General features: G+C 34.0%; 1 protein-coding gene across 5 annotated transcripts in view; it reads left to right on the top strand.

The window, feature by feature from the left end:
• Nucleotides 1-26368, top strand: part of EPHA5 (EPH receptor A5) — a 347504-nt gene that overhangs the window by 296016 nt on the left and 25120 nt on the right. For all 5 annotated transcript variants that reach the window (XM_077848176.1, XM_077848180.1, XM_077848178.1 and 2 more), the window contains 5 exons: nucleotides 3276-3343; nucleotides 4936-5061; nucleotides 8702-8887; nucleotides 22133-22194; nucleotides 23565-23774. In XM_077848176.1, the coding sequence (XP_077704302.1) occupies nucleotides 3276-3343; nucleotides 4936-5061; nucleotides 8702-8887; nucleotides 22133-22194; nucleotides 23565-23774 (652 nt within the window). The remainder of the gene's footprint in view (nucleotides 1-3275; nucleotides 3344-4935; nucleotides 5062-8701; nucleotides 8888-22132; nucleotides 22195-23564; nucleotides 23775-26368) is intronic.

The following is a 26368-nucleotide window of genomic DNA, read 5'->3' as shown; positions in this document are numbered from 1 at the left end:
TTGGTTCCAGAAGGTAGGAGGCATAATTTATGTACAGAATGGCATATTTATTGACTGTTTGTCTGATGGGTTAAAATTATGCATCTGGAGCAGGTACAGAAGATGATCCTGAATGAACAGGCATCCTGCAATACTTTGTTAGCAAGGCTGAACTGCTGCTTGAGTGCTAGTCTCTGGCAGCTGCACTTTCACTTGCTGTATCTTGTTGAGACTTGTTTTAACGATGCTTTTGGGGGTTCCAGAACTTAATTTTATATGTTAATGTGACATGCAGCCGTATATGTTATAGAGCTCCAGAGATGCCCATAGTCAAAAATAACTCCTTTCTATTGCCCTCCTGACTCTCACCCTAGGTATTAAAATGTTAACCGTCCTCACCAAGGTATTCCCAAATCACTTTTTAGATGAGATCCAAAGTTTTATTTCCATTTTCATATGAGGAATTTGCATGCAATTTAAAAATCCATGAGGCTTATTTAATGATAAAGACTATTTGAAGATACAACTTTGAAAGCTTTTTTTTTTTTTTCTTGTGAAGGTAGGAGAGTTGAAGGTAGAATGGGTGTTTGTTTTCTAAAGTAAACTGCAAGAACGTGTATACTTTTCTGGTCTCTTTAGAATTCTTCTAACGAAGGTTTTTTTGTCAGTATTATCTAAATAATATAAATCTCAGGATGGTTTCACACAATTGTAGTTAGAACATTGATTTTAAAAAGTATCAAACTTCTCTTTAGAGACATGCATTAAAGATTGAAAGAATAATGAAATATCTAGAAAAATTATTAACAATGCATTAAAATAACTTAAATGTCAGACCATATATAATTATTGTATGATTTTATATATTTGTTTTTTTCTTTCCATTTCACTGCAGTGAGTTGATTCAAGATGTCTTAAGGACTCTTGGATGACAAATGCATCTAAGTGTTACGAGTAAAATTTGAAAAGCCACCAGATCCCCATTGTGTATTTTTCCTCACCCAGGACGAGCATACCTATTAAGTATATTACTTCAAATTTACTCGAATTTCACTTAGCTATATTTTATTAATAAATTTCCAGTTTATTAACATGATAAAACAAAAATAATTGTATTTTTCTTTCAAAAATGACAAAAAGATGGAGTGTGTTATCTACTTTGTATATGTAATTATATATTAGGAAATGATATAGAATAAAGTGTTTCATTTTTATATCAAAATATAAGAGTTTTAAAAAAATACCATTGGATATGTAAACAAGGTACCGTCCTCATTTGTATGTGTTGATTGGACATTTCATTTACATCACATAGTAGTTTTCAACCAATTCTGTAGTGAAAATATTTTGTGAATCTGCCATTTTGGCTTGTTTTCTTTATGCAGAAATAAATGGAAATTTTGTTTTTATTAAATTTAATTTTGTTATGAAACCTTATGAATTGTAAATCCACCTCTTACAATTTCACTAAAAATAATTTATTTTCATTTGAGTCAGTTGTTTTAATGTTTTATGGTTAATCATGTACCACATCAGCTTAGTATTCATCAATGTATTTCTTCTCTAAATATTTGTCATTGTGTATATGCAATCAAATCACTCATTCATGTATTCATTCATCAATGTGACAAATATTTTTGATGCCAACTCTGAGACAGCCACAAGGTCACTGTAGAAATTTATATATAAATGCTAGTTGCTGCCATTGAAGAAACTGACAAATAGGAAGAGATCCAGGAGACATACTAAAATTATTATGTTGCACTGAAATGGTAATCACAATGTGAGAGGACTGTAGAAAGTTATTAGGCTCACATGGGAAAAGAATGCATTAAGTTGGAGTACCAGGAAACAAGAACACGAAGAAGGCAAAAATTGAACTAGACTTTGACCATTGAAAATTGTTAGGAAGACTATCCTAGGTGTAGGAACCAGTATGTGTAAATATGTGGAAACATGGAGAAATATGTTGAGGACCTGAAGATAGTCCAGTATACTTGAAGATAACAGAGATAGTGTAGGAAATATGCATTAAGACTATGTTTAGGAATCTTTAACCATTTTATTGAAGACTTTGCAGGAGACAAGTAACAAAATAGAAAAGTAGCTTATTTACAGTAATTTGGCTACAGCCATTTCTAGTAGAGTTTAGGAAAACAGTTACAGAATGCAGGGGCATCAGTTCAGAGGCACTTACGGCAATCCAAAGGAAAAATAACAAAGCCTTAATTGAAGAAGCAGTAGAGCTAATGAAAAGAAGAGATGAATTGTAAGACTTTTATGTTATACAATGCTTGCGATTTGGCAACTAATCTGTTGTGAAGTACACAAGAATAGGGCTTTGTTCTTAAAGAGGCCAAGGCCTTGCTAGTGATATTAACAGGAAAAAAAGGGAACAGATCAAGACTGAAAATAAAGAGTAATATACTGATTTGGTTTTCAGGTCTATTGAATTTTTATGCCAGTGGAACATCCCAATAAAATAAATCTATGAGGAACAAGAGTGTAACTTGCAAAAGAATTAAACCAGAATAGAGGTGATAATTAAAGTGACAGAAATGAATGGATTGACAGCAGAGAACCAGAGAGGTTCACATAAATGAAGCATTAGAAAAGGAGTAGTTAGAGATTTCAGTCCATCATAAATAATTAAAAACTAAGATAGAGTCAGGAAGTGACTGTATCATTAGTGAACCTTCAAGGACAAATTTCTTTCCGTAACAAGGACAGGTTGCAAGGACTTCTAAATTAGTAAGTAGTTAAGTAACACAGGAGAGAATAAGATTTGGGGAGTGGAACTGAACTAAGAAAGGTTGCAGGATGTGGTAAATTTGGTAGGGATCTAAGTGGATTGAGAGAAAAGCCAATGGAGCAACTTAAGACTCCACAATGAGAGAGAAAAAAAAATAAAAATAAAGTGATAGAGTAAGATACTGAAAGGAGGACACTATTGAATCAGAGGCATATTTTGGGCAATTCATTCTGCTTCTGAGGTGGCAAAAAAAAAAAAAAGTAGGAAAGGGAAAAGAAAATTTTTGAAAGTGTGGTTTAGCGAAGAGGTTTTTTAAAAAAAAAATGACTTTGGATGGCTTCTGACTTCTCAGTGAAATCTGGGCAAGACTGAGAGATACTGGTGGGGGAAATGTGATTCATCCAATAGAAGGATTGATGTTTTTTCATGCTACTAGTGTGAAAATCAGTTAGGGCTGCAATCATTTCAATTGTGTTTCATGCTTCTGGGCTGTATGTGATTCAACACTTGGAGATGTGGTTAATTGTAGCTTACTCTGTTCCAGGCGGTGTGGTTACAGCAAAGCAAAACAAGATCCAGAAGAGGAAAAGATGCATTTTCATAATGGGCACAGTAAGCAAATTGTAAAAAATCAAGAGAAAACAAAATAGAAGAGATTTTACTGTTATTTTCTTTATCTTCAGACAAGGAGATTTGTAATAACTGACCATAATATTGTCTTTACAAAATGTAAGTGTTCTGTTATGTTCTTGTAAAGCACATGGGCTTGGGGGCATTGCTGCCTGACTCTAGACAACAGCTGGAGGTTTGTTCAATTTTTAAAAGTACACCTTTATTATAATTATTTTTTTAAAAAAACCTTTTCAATCAATATAAAAAGCTGTTATGTTTCAAACCAAATTTCCAGGCCAAATCTAATATTTTTGCAACACAGTCAGTAGAAACTTATCGTTAAATAACACCATTAAAAAAAAAAACACCATCAGATGAAATGAATAAAATTTCTTAATATTTTTTCTTCTTTCTCTAGCATTATAGTATGAATTTCCCTAAGCAGCTCCTGTAGCAACAACCTTTGTTCAATGATTCGAAAGACTGTCCTTTTTAAAACACAGAAAGTCATTTTGATAACATGCTTTAAAAATTAGCCTAAATGAGTTCTAATTAATTGCATTTTAATATGTACATTTTTTTCATAAGTAGTATAGCATTTGTTGATGTGCCAAGTAGATAATAAAGTTTCTTTTGTTTTTGTCACTCTGCTGTGACCATAAAAGTCAAAATCATTAAAGCCATAATTCATGCTGCAAAGCATTGAATCTATTTTCATAAGTCCTGTATTATTTAATGGTATTTAACCTAAAAAAAAAAAAAAAACTCATGAAATTGATAGTCATTAAATGTGATGAAACAGAGGCTCACAAAATGTTAGTCTTGTATAAAGTCATGCAGTAACAGGGGTAGAGTGAGAAATAGAACTTCTCTTTTTCTTTTGACTTCTGTGTCAGCCTTACTGGATCAAAGTACCAGAAAAATTATTTAAAATCATTTTTTGTAAAACCAAAATTAACTATCTGTATGGTATTTTAAAAAATATATATTATTTATTTACTTATTTGACAGAGAGAGAGAGAGAGAGAGAGAGAGAGAGAACACAAGCAGGGGGAGTAGCAAAGGGAGGGAGAAGCAGGCTCTCCACTGAGCAGGGAGCCCGATGCAGGGCTCTATCTCACCACCCTGGGATCATGACCTGTGCAGAAGGCAGATTAACCAACTGAGTCACCCAGGCATCCCTGTGATGGCATTTTAAGTGCAACGGAATAACAAAACAACAATGCAGTAGCATTCCATTGCCCAGTTTAGTAAACAAAATTATCTTAGTTTGGCTCAGAGACTCTGAACATTATTGTGGAAAGCTATATCTATTCAAATATGCTGTCATATATGTATTTCATGTACATGCCAAAAACCCAGATTTTTTAAATGATAAAAATGGCAAGCTATACAAATGACTCCAATAACTCAGGAGAGGAGCTATCCTTGCAGCTTGGCCATTTCTAGGAATTAGGGATTTAAGCCATAGTTGCATGTTAATAATCTTTATGATTTCATTCATCCATCACAAGCACTTGTATTTTATTTTATTTATTTTTATTTTTTTTATTTTTTAGCACTTATATTTTAATGCACAATTGTCTTTCCAGTTAAACTGCCGGGAGTAAGAACTTACATTGATCCACACACCTATGAGGATCCCAATCAAGCTGTCCATGAATTTGCCAAGGAGATAGAAGCTTCATGCATCACCATTGAAAGAGTTATTGGAGCAGGTACAACACTGTTATAACCCAGACTTTTATTTATTTGTATTTTTTAAATTTAAATTTTAGGTACTTAACATACAGTGCAATGTCGGTTTCTGGAGTAGAATTCAGTGATCCATCACTTACATACAACTCATCCTAAGTGCCCTCCTTAGTACTCATCTCCCATCTAGCTCATCCCCCACCCACCTCTGAACAACTTCAGTTCTCTTTTGTGAAGAATCTCTTATGGGCTGTTTTCCTCCCTCCTTTTTTCCTCCCCCCCCCCTCCTATACATCCATCTGTTTTCTTTCTTAAGCTCCACATATAAATATATGCTCCACATATAAATGAGATCATATGGTATTTCTCTGACGACTGACTTATTTTACTTAGCATAATACACTCTAGCTCCATCCATGTCATTGCAAATGGCAAGATTTCATTTTTTTGATGGCTGAGTAATATTCCAATATATATATATATATATATATATATTTTTTTTTTTTTTTTCCTCATCCATTCATCAATCAATGGACATTTGGGTTCCCTCCATAGTTTGGCTATTGTAGTTAATGCTGCTATAACATCAGGGTGACGTATTCCTTTGAATCTGTATTTTTTTATCCTTTGAGCAAGTACCTGGTAGTGCAATTGCTGGGTAGTCGAGTAGTTCTATTTTTAACATTTTAAGGAACCTCCATACTGTTCTCCAGAGTGACTACATTAGTTTCCATTACCACCAACAGTGCAAGATGGTTCCCCTTTCCCCACATCCTCACCAACACCTGTTGTTTCATGTGCTGTTAATTTTAGTCATCCTGACAGGTGTGAGGTAGTTTCTCATTGTGGTTTTGATTTGTATGGTGAGTGATATTGAGCATCTCTCTTCATGTGTCCGTTAGCCATCTGTATGTCTTCTTTGAAAAAGTGTCTATACATGTCTTCTGCCCATTTCTTAAGTGGGTTATTTGCCTGTTGGGTGTTCAGTTTGATATATTCTTTGTAGATTTTGGATATTAACCCTTTATCAGATATGTCATTTGAAAATATCTTCCCCCATTCCATAGGCTGTCTTTTAATTTTGTTTATTGTTTCCTTTGTTATGCAGAAGCTTTTTATCTTGATGAAGTCCCAGTAGTTCATTTTTGCTTTTGTTTTCCCTGGGCTATGGTGACATGTCTAGTAAGAAGTGCCTCCCTCCCACCAAAGTCAAAGAGGTTTCAGCCAGTGTTTTTGGATTTTGATGGTTTCCTGTCTCACATCAAGGTCTGTCATCCATTTGAATTTATTTTTGTGTATGGTATCAGAATGTGGTCCAGTTTCATTCTTCTGCACATGGCTGTCCAGTTCTCCCAACACCATTTGTTGAAGAAACTGTCACTTTTCCAGTGGATATTCTTTCCTACTTTGTCAAAGATTAGTAGACCATAGGTTGTGGGTTCATTTCTGAGTTCACTCTTCTGTTCCATTGATCTGTGTGTCTGTGTTTGTGCTAGTACCACACTGTCTTGATCACTACAGCTTTGTAATATAGCTTGAAGTCCAGAATTGTGATGCCTCCAGTTTTGTTTTTCTTTTTTTCAGAATCGAACTCCATGAGCATGGAATGCTTTTCTATTTCTTTGTGTCCTCTTCAATTTCTTTCGTAAGTGTTCTGTAGTTTTCAGAGTACAGGTCTTTTACTTCTTTAGTTAGATTTATTCCTAGGTATCTTATGCAACAAACTTCTGCATGCTGATTTTATATCTTGCAACTTTGCTGAATCAAGTATGAATTTTAGCAATTTTGGGGTGAAGTTTTTCAGGTTTTCTACATAGAGTATCATGTTATCTTCAAATAATGAAATTGACTTCTTCCCTGCTAATTTGGATGCCTTTTATTTCTTTTTGTTGTCTGATTGCTGAGGCTAAAACTTCCAGTACTGTGTTAAATATAACGGTGAAAGTGGACATCTTTGACTTGTTCCTGACCATAGGGGAAGGCTCTCAGTTCTTTTCCCATTGAGGATGATATTAGCTGTGAGTCTTTCATATATGCCTTTATGATATTGAGGTGTATTACATCTATCCCTACTTTGTTGAAGGTTTTTATCAGGAAAAGATGCTGTATTGTGTCAAATGCCTTTTTCTGCATCTACTGACAGATTATATGGTTCTTAGCTTTTCTTTTATTAATGTGGTGTATCATGTTGATTGATTTGCAATTATTGAACCACCCTGTGGCCCACTTGACTGTGGTGAATAATTCTTTCAATGTACTGTTGAATTTGATTTGCTAGTATTTTATTGAGAATTTTTGCATCCATGTTCACCAGTGATATTGGCCTTTAATTTCCTTTTTAGTCGGGTGTGTGTCTAGTTTGGAGATCGAGGGAATGATAGCTTTGTAGAATGAGTTTGGGAATTTTCCTTACATTTCTATTTTTTGGAACAGTTTGAGAAGAATAGGTATTAACTCTTTAAATATTTGGTAGACTTTCCCTAGGAAGCCATCCAGCCCAGGACTTTTGTTGCTTTCTGTTTTTTTTTAAACATTTTATTTATTTATTCATAGAGACACAGAGAGAGAGAGAGGCAGAGACACAGGCAGAGGGAGAAGCAGGCTCCATGCAGGGAGCCCAATGTGGGACTCGATCCTGGGTCTCCCTGATCACGCCCTGGGCGGGAGGCCTCGCTAAACCCTCTGAGCCACCAGGGCTGCCCAGGACTTTTGTTTTTGGGAGATTTTTGATAACGTATTCAGTTTCTTTGCTGGTTATGGGTCTCTTCAAATTTTCTATTTCTTCCTGTTTCAGTTTTGGTAGCTTGTAAGTTTCTAGGAAGCTGTCCATTGCTTCCAGGTCATGAAGTTTGTTGGCATATAAGCTTTCATAGTATTATCTTATGATTGTTTGTATTTCTTTGGCATTGGTTGTGATCTCTCCTCAATCATTCATGATTTTATCTATTTGGGTCCTTTCTTTTTTTTTTCTTTTGATCCATGTTTATATATAGAATGTATATGTCCATGTCTTCATCTAACATAGTATGTTTTTAAATCTTTTGTAACTGACTTGCTTTCAAAATAGTATGTAATTGATCATATTTTAATTCTTCCTTCTGTGGAGCTCATATTTAAACCAGCAAATGTTTGCTTTATAAGATTAAAAAAATAAATAAACCAACAAAAATTATGTATTTACAAATATAGGATTTTATCATCTACTGTTTTTCTATTCCATATATAATTTCTAGTGTCCAAAACTATTTACATAGGTTAAGCACTCAGTTATTCCATTTATGAATCATCCCTTCCTTAAAATTATTTCTTTTCTGTCCTTCTATAAACTTTCCTCCTTTTCTCTTCACATTAATTATGGCACTGTTAATGTAGAAAGAGAAGGAAGATGGAAGAGATTTTCAATCAGTTGAATTTAATTTCTCTCTAATGTTTTCATTAAGATTTTTGTAGACGAGATGGATGAAGCTAATAACCCCCAGAGTGTTTTATGATCACCTGTAGATGATTTTTCCCAACGCACCACTTATTCTCTTAACACTGATAATGAAGTTTGGACTCCTCCATTAATTCTGTTTTGTCTAAACCTTAATATTCTAGGAATACCATAGCATATTACTTAAGTAAGGATTTAAAATGAGTTTGTTTTTCCATCTTTATGACAAGGTGAATTTGGTGAAGTTTGTAGTGGACGTTTGAAACTTCCAGGAAAAAGAGAATTACCTGTGGCAATCAAAACCCTGAAAGTAGGCTATACAGAAAAGCAACGCCGAGATTTCCTGGGTGAAGCAAGTATCATGGGACAGTTTGATCATCCTAACATCATTCACTTGGAAGGTGTTGTGACCAAAAGTAAGTAAAGTAAAAATTCTATGTGTGTGTGTGTGTATCATGAATATCTGGGTATCTTCTATTACGTTATTATGAATTTCAGGATAAAAAGAAAAGTAGCCACAGTAATGTTATTAAAAATATCTTTATTATAATAGAACCTGAATTTCTATTTAGTTTTTCAAAACTTATGTATTAACTCATTTATTATGAATTCACTAATAGGGAAAAAGGAACCAGATAAAAGGAGTAGTAAATGTATCAACATTTTTTTTTTCTGGCTCTTTCACTTTTTATCCTAATAAAATATTAACTTTAACATTTTGATTGTGACATTGAAGTTTAACATTTGATAGAGTTACTATAACCATAGGTGCCCTGCCACTTTTAAACTGTTCTTTAAAGACAGATGTATTTCTTTCATTCATTTTTTTTTCATTGAGATCTTATAATAATTTTAGGGAAAGCAGCAGCCACAGAAGGTTGGAAAAATTCCTTGAGATTAATCATTTTCTTAAAGAAAATTTAATTTTTACTCAGAAATTATCTAAAATTTCACATCTCTTTTAAATATTTATTTATGTCTTATAAATGTGCTTATGTGATAAGCTTCCCATTACAAAGAGTTCAAATAATTTTTCATCATCCAATCAAGTATTTTTGGGTCACATGCAGTCTTTATTTAAATTCATTTTTTTCTTTGTTATTTCTATGTGTTCTACTCACCACTTTCTAAATCATCTAAAAATTTTAGCAAGGAATATTCTTTAGACTTGCTTTTAATTATTTGTTCACCTTCCAGTTGCTAATAATCACGTTTTACATTATATATGCTAAATATGCATATCAGCAATATGTATTCAATGAATGCCACCAATTTAAGTAATTTCAATTTATTAGATAGCCAATTATGCCACTTATCGACATAAGTGGATTGAATACCCACTTATTTAGCTTTTAAATATGGAAAACAAAATAGTAATAATAGAAACACAACTTTTTCACTATATAGACAAAAGAAGCAAGTCAAAATATTTGTATTTAACAAAATATTTGTATATAACAAGTTAATCCAAAATCATAATTTATTCACAATAGGTCACAGATGAGAGAAGGTAGGAACCCCTTACAAGTTCTAAAACCAACCAAAGTGTAAGTTACCATATTGACGATTGGCTGAACTTTTGAATCAGCTTTTATTGCTAGATTGTTTTTTCCCATGTTTTAAAGAGATACACATTTCTAGTAAGAATTCTCCTTGAGAAATGTAGCATAGGAATAAAATAACCTGCAGAAAGGGAGGTTTCTTCAAAACTTAGGTGTGTTTCTTCCTCCAGATGCATATTCATTACTACCCCCTATCAAGGGGGGTAGTAACTCAAAGAATAACATTGTATTGTATTGTATTGCTTTCTATTGCTGGAGTAAGAAGGACAACCTAAAGTCATATCACACAATTAAGTTCCTAAAGAAAGGTGAGAGGCTGGGACAAGAGAAAGAAAGGTAGAGAATAAGGAAAAAAATACGACTTTTTAGTAATATGAGAAATTAAAATATTTTACAAAAATTGTACCCAATGATGAATGAGCAAGACTATTTGTAATGAGAATATGATGTAAAAAAGATCATCCCTGGTACAATAAAATGAAATCAAAATTTGAATATGACTATATTGTATCTGAAGGAAAGGTCCTAAAAGGACATGAGTGATTGCTTGTGGCACTACTGTAGGAACAAGAATTATAATGATAATTGATTATTTCTTATGCAGTAATGATGCTATATAATATAAAGCATATTTCTTAATTGTAGTCATGGTAATAATAGTAGGCAAATATTTGATACATTTCATTTCTTTATCTCATTCTTAACACAGCTGCCAAATTTAACTTCCTCAAATAAACTCTGACCATGACCTCTTCAGGATAAATGTGGTCTATAGGCAGCCAGTTTACCTTCTGTAATGAGTTCAGATTTAATGTTTGGAACAGTGCCAGATCACTATTACTATTATGGAAGATAGTATTGCATAATGGTCAAGAACATGGACTGTAGATCTAGCCACATACTGTAATTTTGGTTCTGCCATAAACTATGTGACTTTGAACAAGATAGTTAGACATTCAGAAAACGTAGTCCTCATCAGTGACATGGGGTAAGAAAAGATAGTGAATTGGGGGAGGGGACATGAATACAGGTAAAGTCTAGAATGGGCAGGGCAAAGAACAGGTACTAAAACAATATATAGCGTTACTTTCTCCTTATATCTCTTCCTATGTTCTAAACTCCTTCACATGCATTGTTTTGTTTTGTTTTTTTTTTAAGTCCATTTTAACATGCTTGATATTTTGACCTGCCTACATTGCCTCTTCCTCTGGAACTTACACTCTCATATTCACCACCATTTCAATTCCTTCAAAACCCTTTCAAATTACATCACATCCATGAAACAATCCCTCATCACTTCACCCTAAAGTACTCCCTTCTTCTTTTGAACACTGTGCCAATGTACAGATTTTTGCAATTGCCTGTAATGATCCTTCATTTGGCCAAAACTCTTATTCAAATCTTTCATTTCATTTTGTCCCTTTTGCATATATTTTTAACTCCCTAGCTAAAAAAAATAAAATAAATAAAAAATAAATAAAAAATTTTTAAAATCTGATCCTTGAAGACAGAGACAGTATCCTAAATATTTATGTAAGCCTATCATACCTAAAGCTAAACCAGTCCATAGTCATGTTAGTTAACATTTTGAGCTTCAATATCACCAATAAAAAGGGGAAATCATACCTAACTTGTATGATTGTTATGCAGATTGAATTAAGGTATATTTGTGTGTATGAACAAAACTGCAGGTAATTAGAATAGTGAATATTTATTTTAATCTAAGTGAATACATCAGATACTAGTGGATAAGTCCCCAAAATTATTAGTTTATATTCACCTACTTTTATAGATCCCTGATTTATTATATAAACTGTTTAATGTGAATGGATCATGGCTGAGGCAAAGTAAGACAACTAAATTTCTCACATTCAGTTAACTTAATTTGCCATATATTTTATACACACTTGAAACCTATATCAACAAATGATCTTATCTGAATTTTAGTCTAAAAAACAATACTGTGGTTAGGAATACAGATTTGAAATTTCGAATCTCCTAATAAAATATTCTACTTGATGTTGCTGCCATGAAACTAAACATATACATAAAGCAAAATGAAAATATTAAAAATATTTCTGTCTTGTTTTCAGTTCTGTGTGAACTCGAACTGCATTTCCCCTTAATAAATGTACCTCTTGATGTTCAGCTGAGGAAGTCTTCAACTTGTTTTTAATTTACCATGTTGCAACTCACTTTATTTGTGTCCTTAATTTCATGCTCTCTGATCTGATGCTAATTTATTCAACAATTATTCTCAACCTGCAGCACACAGATAATGAGACATAAGTGCAACTAAATCTTGTGATTTTTCTGATTGAAACTGAGGTAGGGAGTCTGAAGTAGCACTCCTATGGGTGGTGTCATCATGAACCTTCATCTTTCCCCTATTACTGCCCTACGTGCCAGAAACATAGGCCCAAATTCAAATTCATTCTGTGATGTGTTGTTAAACAGGGCATATCATAGTTATATATTCTAGAGAGACTTCCTGACAAATGATGTAAAAAACCCTCAGATCTAGGCTTAATTGACTCATTCACAATACAAGATGCTTTAATGAAATATATACAGTGCCAATTTTACTATTTGTAGAGATTCAAAAATAAAGTAAAAATGGGAAAATAATTTTCTCATTGCAGCACCTTTAAGTTCTTTATGATTTATCTTTCCCCACTTATGGAAATTATTATCAAAATTGACTAAAGGAATACTTCTATTGAGTCTTAAAATGATTTATAGTTATATTTCCTTTTTTAAGATTTATTTATATATTTATTCATGATAGACAGAGAGAGAGAGAGAAAGGCAGAGACACAGGAGGAGGGAGAAGCAGGCTCCATGCAGGGAGCCCGACGTGGGATTCGATCCTGGCTCTCCAGGATCGCGCCCTGAGCCAAAGGCAGGCGCTAAACCGCTGAGCCACCCAGGGATCCCCTATAGTTATATTTTTTAATCTAGGGTCATGGACAAATAAATTTGGTTCTTTTGTAAAATAAATATATTTAAGCAAAATATTAGAGGAACATTGGAGGAATCTCTCCCTATTTCTTTTTATTTCTATGTCTGAAGAGATAGCACATTCAATGACAATGGATTGTTTAAATTGTCAGACAATTTTGACTTATATAAATTTGTTATTTCAAATATAGTATTTCATTTTATCTTAAAAAAGATACTTCCATTTTGCAGGCTCTTATTATATATTATCCAGGAACATTTCAACACTCTTCAAACTAGCCTTTCTACTTTTGTCTTTTCTCACATGAGCCCATTCCACAGATGTTATACCAGGGTAGGTTTTACTAAATCACTGCTTTCCTCTGATGCTTCATCACCAAACAAGCAAATGAAGCAAAACGTATATACTTTGATGCTTAACCCACTATAATTTTAGCCATAACTGCATCTTTTATTATTTCCTTTCTATAAAAACTCTGTCGAGTTCTTGTTCTACCCCTTTGAAATATTCCATTCAGCCCGAGAATGTCCTCTCCACTTTCCTTGGCTCTACTTGACCTTCAGGATGAATTCAGATGTGGCTTTCTCCACGAGATCAGTGTCATTTATCTTCATTTTTCTTTCTATTCTCAGTGTCTGCCTTGCATACAGGAACCACTAAATAATGTTGAATAGCTCAGTAAAGAAAAGCTCCCCAGTTCCACAAATAGCTCAGTAAAAGAAAGCTTCCTGGTTCTACATTAGAATTTAAGCCTCAAAGAGCAGAGATTTTTGTTGCCTTGCTCACCAATATGTTCAGATCAGTGCTCAGCATGGGTAGTGTTTCATGGATCTGTTGAATGAGTAAATTCTCAGCCAGAGACAATCTTATACACTCTAGTTGCATTTCTGTGCACTTTATCTTGCTATGCGTAGTATCATAGTTATCCCTCTGCACGTTTTATCATCCTTACTACAAAATAAGCTTCTTGAAACTGGTATGTTTATAGCTCCCCTAGTCTCTATCATAGGGCCAGACACATTAGGTAATTTTAAAAACAGACATAAATGATATTAAATGAGTGAATGACTAAATGCAGTTATGTAAACATTTAAAACTAGTTAAAGGTATATATAGTTTATATTTTATTCTTAAAACCTTATTTTATAAAACTGTCAGTCTTTAGAAAAAAATAATACTCATATGAAGGGAATTGTTTGATCATCTTTTCACAGGATTTTGGATATAACAGCCATTACTACCACTAACAATTAACATTGCTTTAAGAATTTACTAAGCTTAATTCTCTTAATTTATTATCTCCTTTAATCTGAACAATAATGCTATGGTTTAGACACTAGTATTTGTTCTCATTTTACAGATAGGGAAAATTGACTTTAAAGAGGTCAAATACCCCATCCAGTATCATAAAACTAGCATAATATAATGCCACATTTTTAAAAAAAGATTTTATTTATTTATTCATGAGAGAAACACAGAGAGAGAGGCAGAGATACAGGCAGAGGGAGAAGCAGGCTCCATGCAGGGAGCCCAATGTGGGACTCGATCCCAGGACCCTAGGATCACACCCTGAGCTGAAGGCAGGCGCTCAACTGCTGAGCCACCCAGGCGTCCCATAATGCCACATTTTAAAAACAGTTTTGCATACCTTCCAAGCCCAAGCTCTTAGAGTTTACATTACCAATCTCATATTTCAACACTCAGCATACACTTGACATTTATTTATTCAATGATTTTAACTGATCACCTAATACATGTCTTTTGCTATTAATCAGGATACAGCAGAAATTAAACAGACTGAGTTCCTGCCTTTATGAAGTTTGCTTTGGGTGGGAGAGACAGAAACTAAGTGAATAAATACATTTATAATGTATTAAATGAGAAAATAAAGCTAGATGAGGAAATTAAGGATTGCTTCTATTGAGGGTTGGGGATTTCTATTTTATTTATTTCTATTTTATTTAGACCTCTCTGATAAGGCTTGAATAAAGTGAAGGCCTTACAGATATCGGGGGCAAAATATTATAGAAATAAGGACCAGCAAGTCTCAAATGAGACTTGTATGGGATGTTCAAGAAACATTAAAGCCATTATTGCTTCAATGGAATGAGGGAGAGTAGACTGGAAAGAGCTTAATTTGGAAATGTACTAGGAGGGTAGATAGTGCACACTTTGGTCCCTGTAAAGACTATCTCTTAATCTGTGCTTTGCAGCCTTTAGAACCAAGATGTGATGGAATCTGGTATCTGTGTACAAGATCAGTCAGGCTGCCATGTTAAGCATAGAGCCAAGTGTTTAGGCTGGGAGACCATGGGAGGCTACTGACATTATTCATACCTCATTATGAATTTTTTTCATTATGAATTAGATTAGGATACTGATCTAACAAGATGATGGTAGTAGTTGAATTCTATATATATTTTGAAGACAATCACAGGAAGGTTTCTTGTGATTTAGATATGGAGTATAAGAAAAAGAGAGGAGTCAACAATAATTATAAATTATTTGTCATGAGTTCCTCAAAGAAAGGAATTGCCATTTATGGGGAAAAGATTAGGAGGAGCAAGACTGTGGTTAGTAATCAGTACTTCAGTTTGGACAATTTACATTTGAGAGGCCTGTAAGCATGCAGTGATTGATTTACCTTTAGTCCTAAAAATGAAAATGTTTGAAGTATGAGTATGCTTGAATTTTATATTGTGCATTTCACATAAAGAAACAAAGTCTAGGGATGCCTGGGTGGCTCAGTGGTTGAGTGTCTGTCTGCCTTTAGCTCAGGGCGTGATCCCAGGGTCCTGGGATTGAGTCCCGCATTTGGTTCCTTGTAGGAAGCCTGCTTCTCCCTCTGCCTATGTCTCTGCCTATCTCTCTGTGTCTCTCATGAATAAATAAATAAAATCTTAAAAAAAAAGGTGTGGGGGGAGAACAAATTCTATGAACCAGTGATAAACCAGGTCAGCCCCAGTGGCCCAGCGGTTTAGTGCCGCCTTCAGCCTGGGGTGTGATCCTGGAGACCCGGGATCAAGTCCCACATCAGGCTCCCTGCATGGATCCTGCTTCTGTCTCTGCCTCTCTCTCTCTCTCTCTCTCTCTCTCTGTCATAAATAAATAAAATCTTAAAAATAAAAAAAAAAAGGTGAATAGAAATAAAATCCAGTTCATTAACTCAGTACCTGTTTTTCTTTGTTAGGGCATAGAATGAGGTTTAAGAAATACAAAATAATTATTAGACATTTACAAGTGCTCTTCCTGATAAAATCTAAACCCTGCTTATCTGAAAAAAATAGAACTATAGAAACAAAATTTATTGGTTCATAGATTTGTTATTAGTAAATAAAACAATATAGTTTTAAATTATTTTTAATTTATTATTTTTATATAGTTTTAAATTATTTCACCATTAATAAAACAAGCTGTCAGATTTCTTAATTCTTGAATTCCCCACCTCCTCTGAAAAGTCCATAATTTCTGACACCATCAGTAATCATCTACCTTCACTAATGTCTGAACAATTCTAAATCATTATTAATTTGAGAAATGAGAAAGCTTATCAGTGTACAGGATCTGAAATAGAGGATAGTATTACAGAAAGTTTTGAGTTTCTATTTATAGAGACATTACTATTTTCATGTTCCTGTTTCAGATAAGGTATATAGACCTTTTATTTTATCGTCTTTCTCCAAATTAAAATTACATAATGTTATAAATGATTTTTCCCTAAAATGTTATCAACAACTAAGGATAATAATGGAATTAAAATACAAGTACCCTTCTAATTGCCCCATACTTTGTCCTCCATCCTTATCCCCTTAATAAGCATTATCTCTTCCAGTTCTAAGCATAAGATTCCACTTTCTGGTTAACCATTAATAATTGAACCACAATATTTGACTTATCTCAAGTTTCCCTTGGGGTCAAAATAAAAGTAATTTCAAACAGCTGCAGGTTTTAGTATACTAAATGGAATATCATCCAAATAGAATGACAGAGTGAAATAAAACTGTAGATATGTAAGTATAAGCAGAGGCATACTTTTAATTATTTACAAGTCTTGTAAAATATTTCTAAGAGAAACCCAGTGACAATTATTCTCCAGTGAATTATGATGCTTCTAAATCAAATGCTCCCTGAGTAGAGCCCTAAGTGGTATCAAGTGTTTATTGATGAGCTAATGGTTTCAGAAAAGCATGTGGTATCAATGCAAATAAAATAATAAGCCCAGATTTAGCTGCAACTTTTGCAATGTGGCCTAGTTTACGGTTTCTCAAAATTTTATGTGCCTCTGAGGATATTGCTAAAATGTAGAATTTGTTTCAGTAGATCAACTTGAGCATTAAGATTATGCACTTCTAATACGCTCCCCAGTGATAGCTCTGCTGACTGTTAGGGCAACGCTCTGAAAGACAAGGGCTAGATCAACACTCCCCAAAGTTTGTTTCACTTAACTCTGAGATACCTTATGGAAAAGGATTACTTTACCAAGGGTGGCATTTCTCTCCTGTCTTGGATTTGTGATGGACATTAGCACCAAAAAAATCACAGAATAAGGAATCAAACTCAGTTTTTCCACTGCAGTAAAATAACCTCTCATGTCATGTATCTGTCCTCTTATGTTTTCAAGTGTATATTGTTCATTATAACCACATGTTGTACAGATGATCTCCACAACTCTTTTGTCTTGCAAACTGAACATTTATACATGCTGAAGAGCAACTCTCCCTTCCTTCTCCAGCTGCTAGCAATAACATTTCTACTTTCTGTTTCTATGGGTTTTATTGCTTTGTATACCTCCATATAAATAGAATCCAAGACCATTTCACTATAGAATATTTCAGAACACTCAGAACATATGTAAGTAATAGTCATATGTAAGGATATATTATTTACTGAGAAAAGCTAAATTCCTCTAGATCTGCCATTAGTGGCTGGATAGTTTGTCACAGCAACAGTCATGATTACCAAGTTTGTGGTAACACAAAAGAGTAAATACTTGTGAGATTTTAAACTAAAATTTTAATTTTAAAATAAGTGTTTTAAAGCTATAGGCATCATGGTGTGGAGGAAAGGAAAACATCTTTTATAGTCAGGTGGACATAAATTAGATTCTCAGCTTTGGTTCTTATATATTGGCACTAGTCAACTCAAGTCATACATTGAATCTTTTTAAGCCTCACTTTCCTTTCTCTGAAAAATTTATTCTGTAATACCACTGTTACGGAATTTAATAAGATTAAAAATAACATTGTGCCTTATAAAGAGTGAAAATTCAATAAATCAATAGATTGTAGCTCTTTTGTGATTACCAAAACTGAATGACTAAATACAAGGTTGGTGAATTCCACAAATAATATGCTTCTATTAATACTTAGACTGCCTGAGCTAGATCTTTGGTAAATAATATAAAATAATATAAAAACTCTGCTCTGTGATTAGAATCATGTTTTGACATGCTTTCTGAGCTCTTTTTATATAGATTTTTGATAATATGCTTTCAAAATTATTGGCAAATCTATTCTTTGTCTGTACTTTGAGCTGGATAATGGAAAATGATTTCTACAGTTTTATTGAATTTACAAGGGTTAGAGTGAGCCACATTAATTATTGCTATGTCATTCTTGCAGGCTAGCAGGAACTGAGACAAAACATAAGCCAAACTAAATATAATTAGCATTAAAATGACTCAAGCATAAAAAATAATCGAATGGGTCCTAAAGTGTCTTATTCTTGTCAACAAAAGAAGATCCTGCTTGTTTGCAAACATTCATTTTAATTGCTTTTCTCCCATATTCTAAAATGTGAGAAGTGTTTTAGTTCCCTATCATGCTTCTCAAATAATATTTTCCTTATTGACATTACAACCTACACTGTCATAAATAATTAATCTGACTTTTAAAACTAGGTGATGAAATCTAAGAAATCTTACAGAACAAATGCCAGGTGCCCATTTCCCTAAAAAGTAAATGTATTTTTTTCTTTCCAAATGTATATTATTCAAAGTCTATAAGTCTTCTGATCAGTTCATTCTCTTTCCAGTGTAATTTTTTTTTATTCTAAGCTCAGTGAATTTGGATTGAATTTATGGAACAAACTCACCAAAGAAAAATATTTTTTTTACATAGGACTTCCATCCAACTTACACTCAATATACCTTGGGTGAGAAATACTAAATATTTACCACTGACCCATAATGGTAAAAGAAAAGTAAGAGTCTAAAAATTAAAGGGTAGATAAAATGAAGAAATTCTACAAAAAAAGTAGAAGAAAACTGAAAATTTCATAAGTAGAACTATCAGGGAGATGCTACAATCATAAAGGAGTGGGGTCAAATTGATAATGATGGACTAAGATCAGAGTATCAGTTTGATAGACAAGATACCTACTCATATATTATGAGCTGAGAGGTGCCAATGAGGGAAATCTAAGACTATTTTCTCTGAATATCTGTTGGAAATCAGTTCTTCCAATTCCAATTATACTATGACAATTCCCCCAGTGGATTTCTGTAAGTGAGAGTCAGAGTCAGAATAAAAGAGCTACCCAGGCTGATTCCAGAAAATGTAGGCCTCCTTCTAATTGGATCAGGGCTGAAGTTTAGCTGGTACATACCCTTTGACTCTATTATCTCTAAATTTATTAGAATACTTTGTTAGTGTTTGATAAAAAGCTGGTGCCAGGATTACTCATATGTCCCCTTTGTATGACTACTCAGTTTCATCCCTGGTTACATCTGAATTCCTGAAACCAGCCAAATGAAGGGGTGATGATGTCTGGTACAGCAGGATATTCTGGATACTCCAGCACTATAGCCGGTGGAACTTCTGACACATATGTACCCATGCCAACGCAGGTGTCAAATATTTTGGCTTTCACCCTTGGGGTGGCATATTAGTTGTGGACTTTAGAAAGAAAAGGGGCTTCAACGTTAATGAAAGTCTGTAATGGGCCCTCTGATGTGAGACTGGGACCACGAGGGTCCAAAACAGAATTTAGTCTCTTTTTAAATCTGTCTGAATTAAAACAGGTGTGGCAATATAATTAAAGTTAAATTAGAAGCCTTTCTCTACTCATGAGCCTTGATTAAAATTATATTAAAGAAAAAAAACTATTTATAATCTTTTCTTCTGTTGTGTTGTGACAGACATTTACAAATACATTATGAACCGTATTTCTTTTTATTTTTTACTAGTGTAGGCCCAGTCAGTTTTAAAATAAAGTCTTTCCCAGTTCATCTCCCATCACTTTTGCATCGACAAAGTGAAAATCCAGAGCTCTACCCATATTTGAACTTGATGGGTTCTTTCATGACTTGTCAGCTTGGCACATGCTGCCTCTTCTTCCTGGAATATCTGTCACCTTTTATTACATCAGTGACCCCTGCAGTCTTCAAAGTTTAGATCAAATGATATCTTCACATCCAGTGCTCCTTCTCTGCATATGTGGCGTTTCACCTAATACAGGCATCTACAAATATATGCCAAGTGAATTATTTCAGACAAACATTTTCAATTACTTTTATAAACATTAAACAGGAAGAGAGAAATGTATCTGGCTTTGCAATATACTCATAGCATTTCATTAAAAGAATATTGCTTCTGAAGTATTTTAAAAAGATATAGTTATCTAAGTAAGACAGTCCCACCTTATTATTCCAAATAATACGTTTTAAGTGATCTTGATCTTGAAATGAAAAAAATCTTTATTCCTAGTTATTTCTTTTTCATATGCAATTGTCTAACTTTCTATAGCTTTATTTGTACTTCTAAATAGTGTTGTATGAATAAATATGCATGTTCTAATTCTATGACTTGAAGTAATGATTTCTTAAGTAAAATACAGATGTCTTTCTGGAGAATGCCACTACATTCATTATAATGCAATCATTACAATCTCCTGATTGTACAAGCGTTGTTTCCCCTCCTAATAAAATAAGTTAATTAATAGACATAAAAAAAAATTAATAGACATATAAGATAGCATTTTTTGACATAAGATCTCTTTTTACTTACCTCAAAATACTTTAAACTAATACAAACTTTACGTAGCATGCTTTATTAAATAGGAAAGGGGCATGCTTTAAAATATAGTGAGATTAATGTGAAGTGATAAAACTAACACTCATGTTTTAGATATTTTCTCATATAAAGAAGGATTTTGGGTCTTGTATTTTTAACCTTGTATCACAGATATATTGTATACAAAGTGCCTGAATTTTATAGGGGATAAAATACGATCTATTCTCATAGACAACTTATATCCAGCAAAAAGTTTAACCAGCAAATTCTAAGTGATAGGCCCTATTCTAAGTGACTTGCAGATCCTTATGTCTTGCTGGATGCTCACCACAACTCTACGAGTTAGGTGCCATTAACATCCATCTTTTACAGATGGGAAAATCAAGGCACAGAGGTAATGATTGATTTGCACAAGATTGCATCATAATAAGTGATTGATCTGGGATTCAAAGCCACACAGTGTGACTCCACAGTCTGTCCAGCTAATCTCTACCTTGCACCCCTGCATCAGACATGAGAGAGGGAGGAAACAATGATTACAAGAGAAATTTCCAGATAGCAAGAGAAATTAGAACAGAGTTGAAGAATGAAAAACACTGGATTGACAGAGATTGTAAGTGTGTGACAGAGAAGGGAGAGTGAGGTAGGAATGAGGAAAGGAGTTACAAGAATAGAGAAATAAAGTTAGCAAAATACAACATATATTCAAGGGATCACAAGCAGTGCAGTTAGATGGGATAAGAGCTTTTATTCAGAATTGTGGAAAAGATAAATACATTCACAATTCTTTGCTGGATATTATTTGGCACATTATACCATTACCTCTATTAAAATAAAATGTATCTTTAAACTCATTTTTACATAAATTGATTTTAGTGTTGAAAATTATGTATTGTTATATCTTAAAGGTCAATCTGTTATTAATCTTTTGATAAGTTTCTTCTCACTGCCCCCTCACATTACACGAAGATACCATCATGTCATGAATTTACTTGCTACTCAAAGTGGACACTTTTCAAAAGAATTATATACAGTATGAACAAAAATAACACCTTCTAGTAAAGTTTTTCTGGATAAGAATGCAAAATCAAAAAGTTGCAGTTCATACCACTGTTTTCTTTTCAGGCAAACCAGTGATGATAGTGACAGAGTACATGGAAAATGGCTCTTTAGATACATTTTTAAAGGTAGGTCTGAAACAAATTTAATTATTCAAAGTGTTGCTTGTATGTTGACTATGACATTGAAGCTGAAATTGAGCCACTTTTGAGCAGAACTTATAAATCAATAGAAATATCTGGAGTCGGAATAGTCATACTTCAAAAAATAAACTTTGGTTTGTAAATTGTCCTTTCTAGAAGCTTAAATCCAAAATCATATGTCCCTACAGTTCTATTTAAGTGAATGTTAATTTCCTTCCCCCAAAAAAATAAAATAAAAAAAATTGAAAGAAAGACAGGAGAAAGGAAGGGGAGGTGGAAAGGAAGGATAGAGGAAAGGGGAAAAAAAGAGAAGCATTTTTTGCAAGTACCTAACTTTCTCAGAATGTCTAATATCAGGCAGAGTAAGGAAAAGTCGTCTAAAAGGTCCATGCAAATCATCTGTGTTGATGAAGAAGTTAAACGGGCTTATAACCCATCTGAGAGCCAGCCACGACTTGTGCAGGTGCAGTGGTCATATGGTGACAGACAATATCACTAATGCTGTCAGACCTTCTGTGTTGCAGGAAAAGATTCTGTTTTATGTGCAAGCGTCCAAATTTTACTTGTTGGAAACTCGTTATGTTACCAAATAGCTCGTGCCAACGGTGTAACATATTTGCAGGCCCAGTTGAACCTTATAGGCTGTCACTTTTCCACATTTCCTATAGTGACTCCTACCATTGATTAGGGGAGGTGACGGCACAGTGATCTCCAGCCTCCCCCAGATTCTGTTACCGGATTTCTTATGCATGTTTTCAAGTTCTCTAGTCTCTTACGGCTGTATCATCCCTTTATTGCAAAATAATCATCTGTTGGGCCTTAGGCTGTGTGGCTGCACCTAAGTCCGGTGCCCTTGACAAAGACAGCAAGCTGCCAAGAGTCACCAGTGTTGTCCTGGTCATGGCTCTGGCACGTCCCTCCTCCCACGTGTGCCCATGTGTGCCTGAAGGATCTCCATCTCCGGCCACTTCGGGCTCACCCCAACGTGCCTTTCCAGCTAGCTTATCTTAAAGCACCCAAAAAAAGTTACAGTGTTTGTCTAAGGCAGGTACTAGGTCAGAATGATGAAATACTGCCCCCAACGACTGAGAATAAACGAATTGCAATGCAGAAAAGGGCAACTAACTTCGATTTTTGACAAGGGCTTTCAAGCCTTGAGAGGCTTTGACCAAGCAGAGGACTGATCCAGGGTACAAAGTTAATGATTTATTTCATAACTCCTTCCATCCTCCTTCAGTTAGAAATTGCATATGAATTTGGTGAGAGTATTCATTTGGGGTTTGAAGGCAGATCCTTTCAAATCTCCCCCCAGTGATTGTTGTTGCTGGATTAATATTTCGACATCATTTTAATAGAAAAACGATGGGCAATTCACCGTGATTCAGCTCGTTGGCATGCTGAGAGGCATCGCTGCAGGAATGAAGTACCTTTCCGACATGGGTTACGTGCATAGAGACCTTGCTGCCAGAAACATCTTAATCAACAGTAACCTTGTGTGCAAAGTGTCTGACTTTGGACTTTCCAGGGTGCTGGAAGATGATCCTGAGGCAGCCTACACCACGAGGGTAAGATCTAACAGAATGCATTTCTGAAACACTAGACTAGAGACATTTAATTTTTAACGATTTTTAAAGGAAATAGCAAAGAGGACATTCCTCTCACATAGGAAGACAGAGAGAGAAAGGGCTGGTGGGAGGGGGAGTTAAAAAGTCCAGATAATTCTACTTGTTAAATATCTGCAAATTTCCCTTTTAAACTCAAATAAACAAAGTGTTCACTCTATGGGGCATAATAATTCAGTTTTCTTCCTACAGATACAGGAAACAAAAACTTTGAGTTCAGAGTGAATACAACATTATAAAAATTAAACAGTTTTAAAGGTAAAAGAAAGTTAAAGAGAGAATCTCCTACATTAAAAGCAATAAATATTTTATATATATGGACAAATAAATGTGTATAACATTATTGGGTAGCTTAAAGTCTCTGTACTATAGTGTCTATATTTTTTAAAAGAAATACAGAAATATCTAAACCTACCATTTAAGGATTCACATGGTAGGGAATAAAAGAACTATTCCTTCAAAAAGTTTTGATTTACTGGAGGTATTTTAATGCCTAATTACTTCCCTGACATGCTATATTAACTGTTAGGCCCACATCTATGGAAAATTGGTCACTAACTCATGTTGTCATAATTAGCATAAATCAACGTCCTCTTCCAGCAAAGTAATTGCTTCCTGAATCGATATAGTATGTATCTGACGATTTTTTCTGTGGACAACTGTGGGTATTTGGTACAACAGAATTTTCTGAACAGTCTATGTATTGCACCTTTTGAGTTTGAATCCCTTATGAGAAACTGTATTTGGTTAATTATAAATCTTTTCAATGTCAAGAAAACATGAAGTTAGATATCCTTAATGTTCCAACTCCCTGTGAAGCTAGGAATATTTCTCATCATATCTTTTTCACTATAAGATTCAGTTAACTTTTGTTTCAGTACAGAAGAACACTTCTGGCATCTCACATTCTTAAGATATATGTATTACACATTTGTTTCTTTAATTCAATTTTTTTAAAATGGCTTCCACTCATAGTCTAACAATAAACTCTTTTTGTAGATTATAAGGCTGTTTTTGTTTGTTTGCTTTTTTTTTTTCAGTATTGCTTTGTGATTCATGCATGTTTAGGGACTGTACTATACTGAAAATCAAGAGTAACTTATCTAAGCAAACAAAGTCTTCTAATGGTTAGCTTAATAAATCAATCAGTTAATTGATGGGATATCCTTCTTCTTCTAGACCTAATTATCATTGTCATTATTTGCCTTAAATGAAGCCTCAGTTAAGAATTCTCTTGGGATTAGGGTTACACTTAATAAACTTAGCCTAAGCAAGAGGGAGTTTATAGAAAAATCCATTCCCAGTATGATTGGTTGATGTCTTAGTTAAATGCATAAGATAGATTTGTCAAGGTCTGTGTCAATGTAGTGTGCTGGGGTGGGGAGAAAAGGGTGGAAGGGGAGGCAGAGTTCCCAAGACCCTTAAGGCTTACTCCTCTGAGATGAGCCATGATAGCAATTTGTGGAGAATCCATATACTAAGAGATAAGAAGATAAGGGAACTTCAGATAGTTGTGACATCAAATATGATGGTCAGAGGACCAGGAGAAAAATTCTAGGCTCCACTTTAAAGTAATCAACAAAGTATATTTTTAAGAGGAATAGTGATAATACGTAATAGAATATCACAATGACATAGGGCTATGTCTAATGATGTGATTTTACCCATCATTTAATTACCTATGAATATTTAATTAACAAAAGTATGTATAAGGAAGGTCTTCTTAGAGTGGTGTTACCATATATGTAAGGAGCAGATAATTTAAACACAGTTTGAGTAGTCCAAATTAACCTGAGCTCACAGAACAATTTCAGACATTACCTCAAACTCTTATTTCCTCATGTCCTGAAACTTTGGTTCATAAAGAGCAACGTAAGTTCCACTTTTGGTAGTGTATGAATTAAATTATTTCTTCTCTGCAAAATGGGATGGCAAAGGCTGCTCTTCATCTTTTATACAAGAAAATATTCAAAACCTATGCCCTTCCCCCTTTAATATATTTTTTGCCTGTGGATGAAATGTTTGGTTTCCTGGGTTTGCCTACAGGATACAAAGTGTTTCTTTTGTGAACTAAGAGGAAATCTGCCAAACCTTTTTTTTTTTTTTTTTTTTTTTTTTACCATGTAAAAGTCTCCAAATGTTGGTAATGTCAAGTTTTTCCCCCACAATCTAATATTTCCATAATTTTTAATTCGGTTAAATTGAATGAGATACCTGTCTCTTAGGTGAAATTAAAAACAGCCTATAACAGAACAAATACAAAAAGAGGTTGGCAGAAAATAAGAGAAATCAAGACTAAAAGAAATTGCACAATGACAGAAGAAATATAACTATATCTGACTTTCACGCTTGTCTTATTAACTGTTAAACCTCTCAGGGTTGCATTCAGCAATCAAGACTTACCATTCATAATTCCTATGTTAAAGGAAAAAAAAAACACCCTGGGAATTTGAGTCCTTTACTCTTCGTTAGAAAGTCATGAAAGTGTACCTTATTGATTTGCTTGACTGCCTGCTTTCCCCTCTCAGAGCTGCCAT

Source organism: Canis aureus, chromosome 14, assembly GCF_053574225.1.
Source record: "Canis aureus isolate CA01 chromosome 14, VMU_Caureus_v.1.0, whole genome shotgun sequence".
NCBI classification, from domain to species: domain Eukaryota; kingdom Metazoa; phylum Chordata; class Mammalia; order Carnivora; family Canidae; genus Canis; species Canis aureus.
The sequence above is the reverse complement of the archived record's forward strand: the minus strand, read 5'-3'. Positions and strand labels throughout refer to the sequence as shown.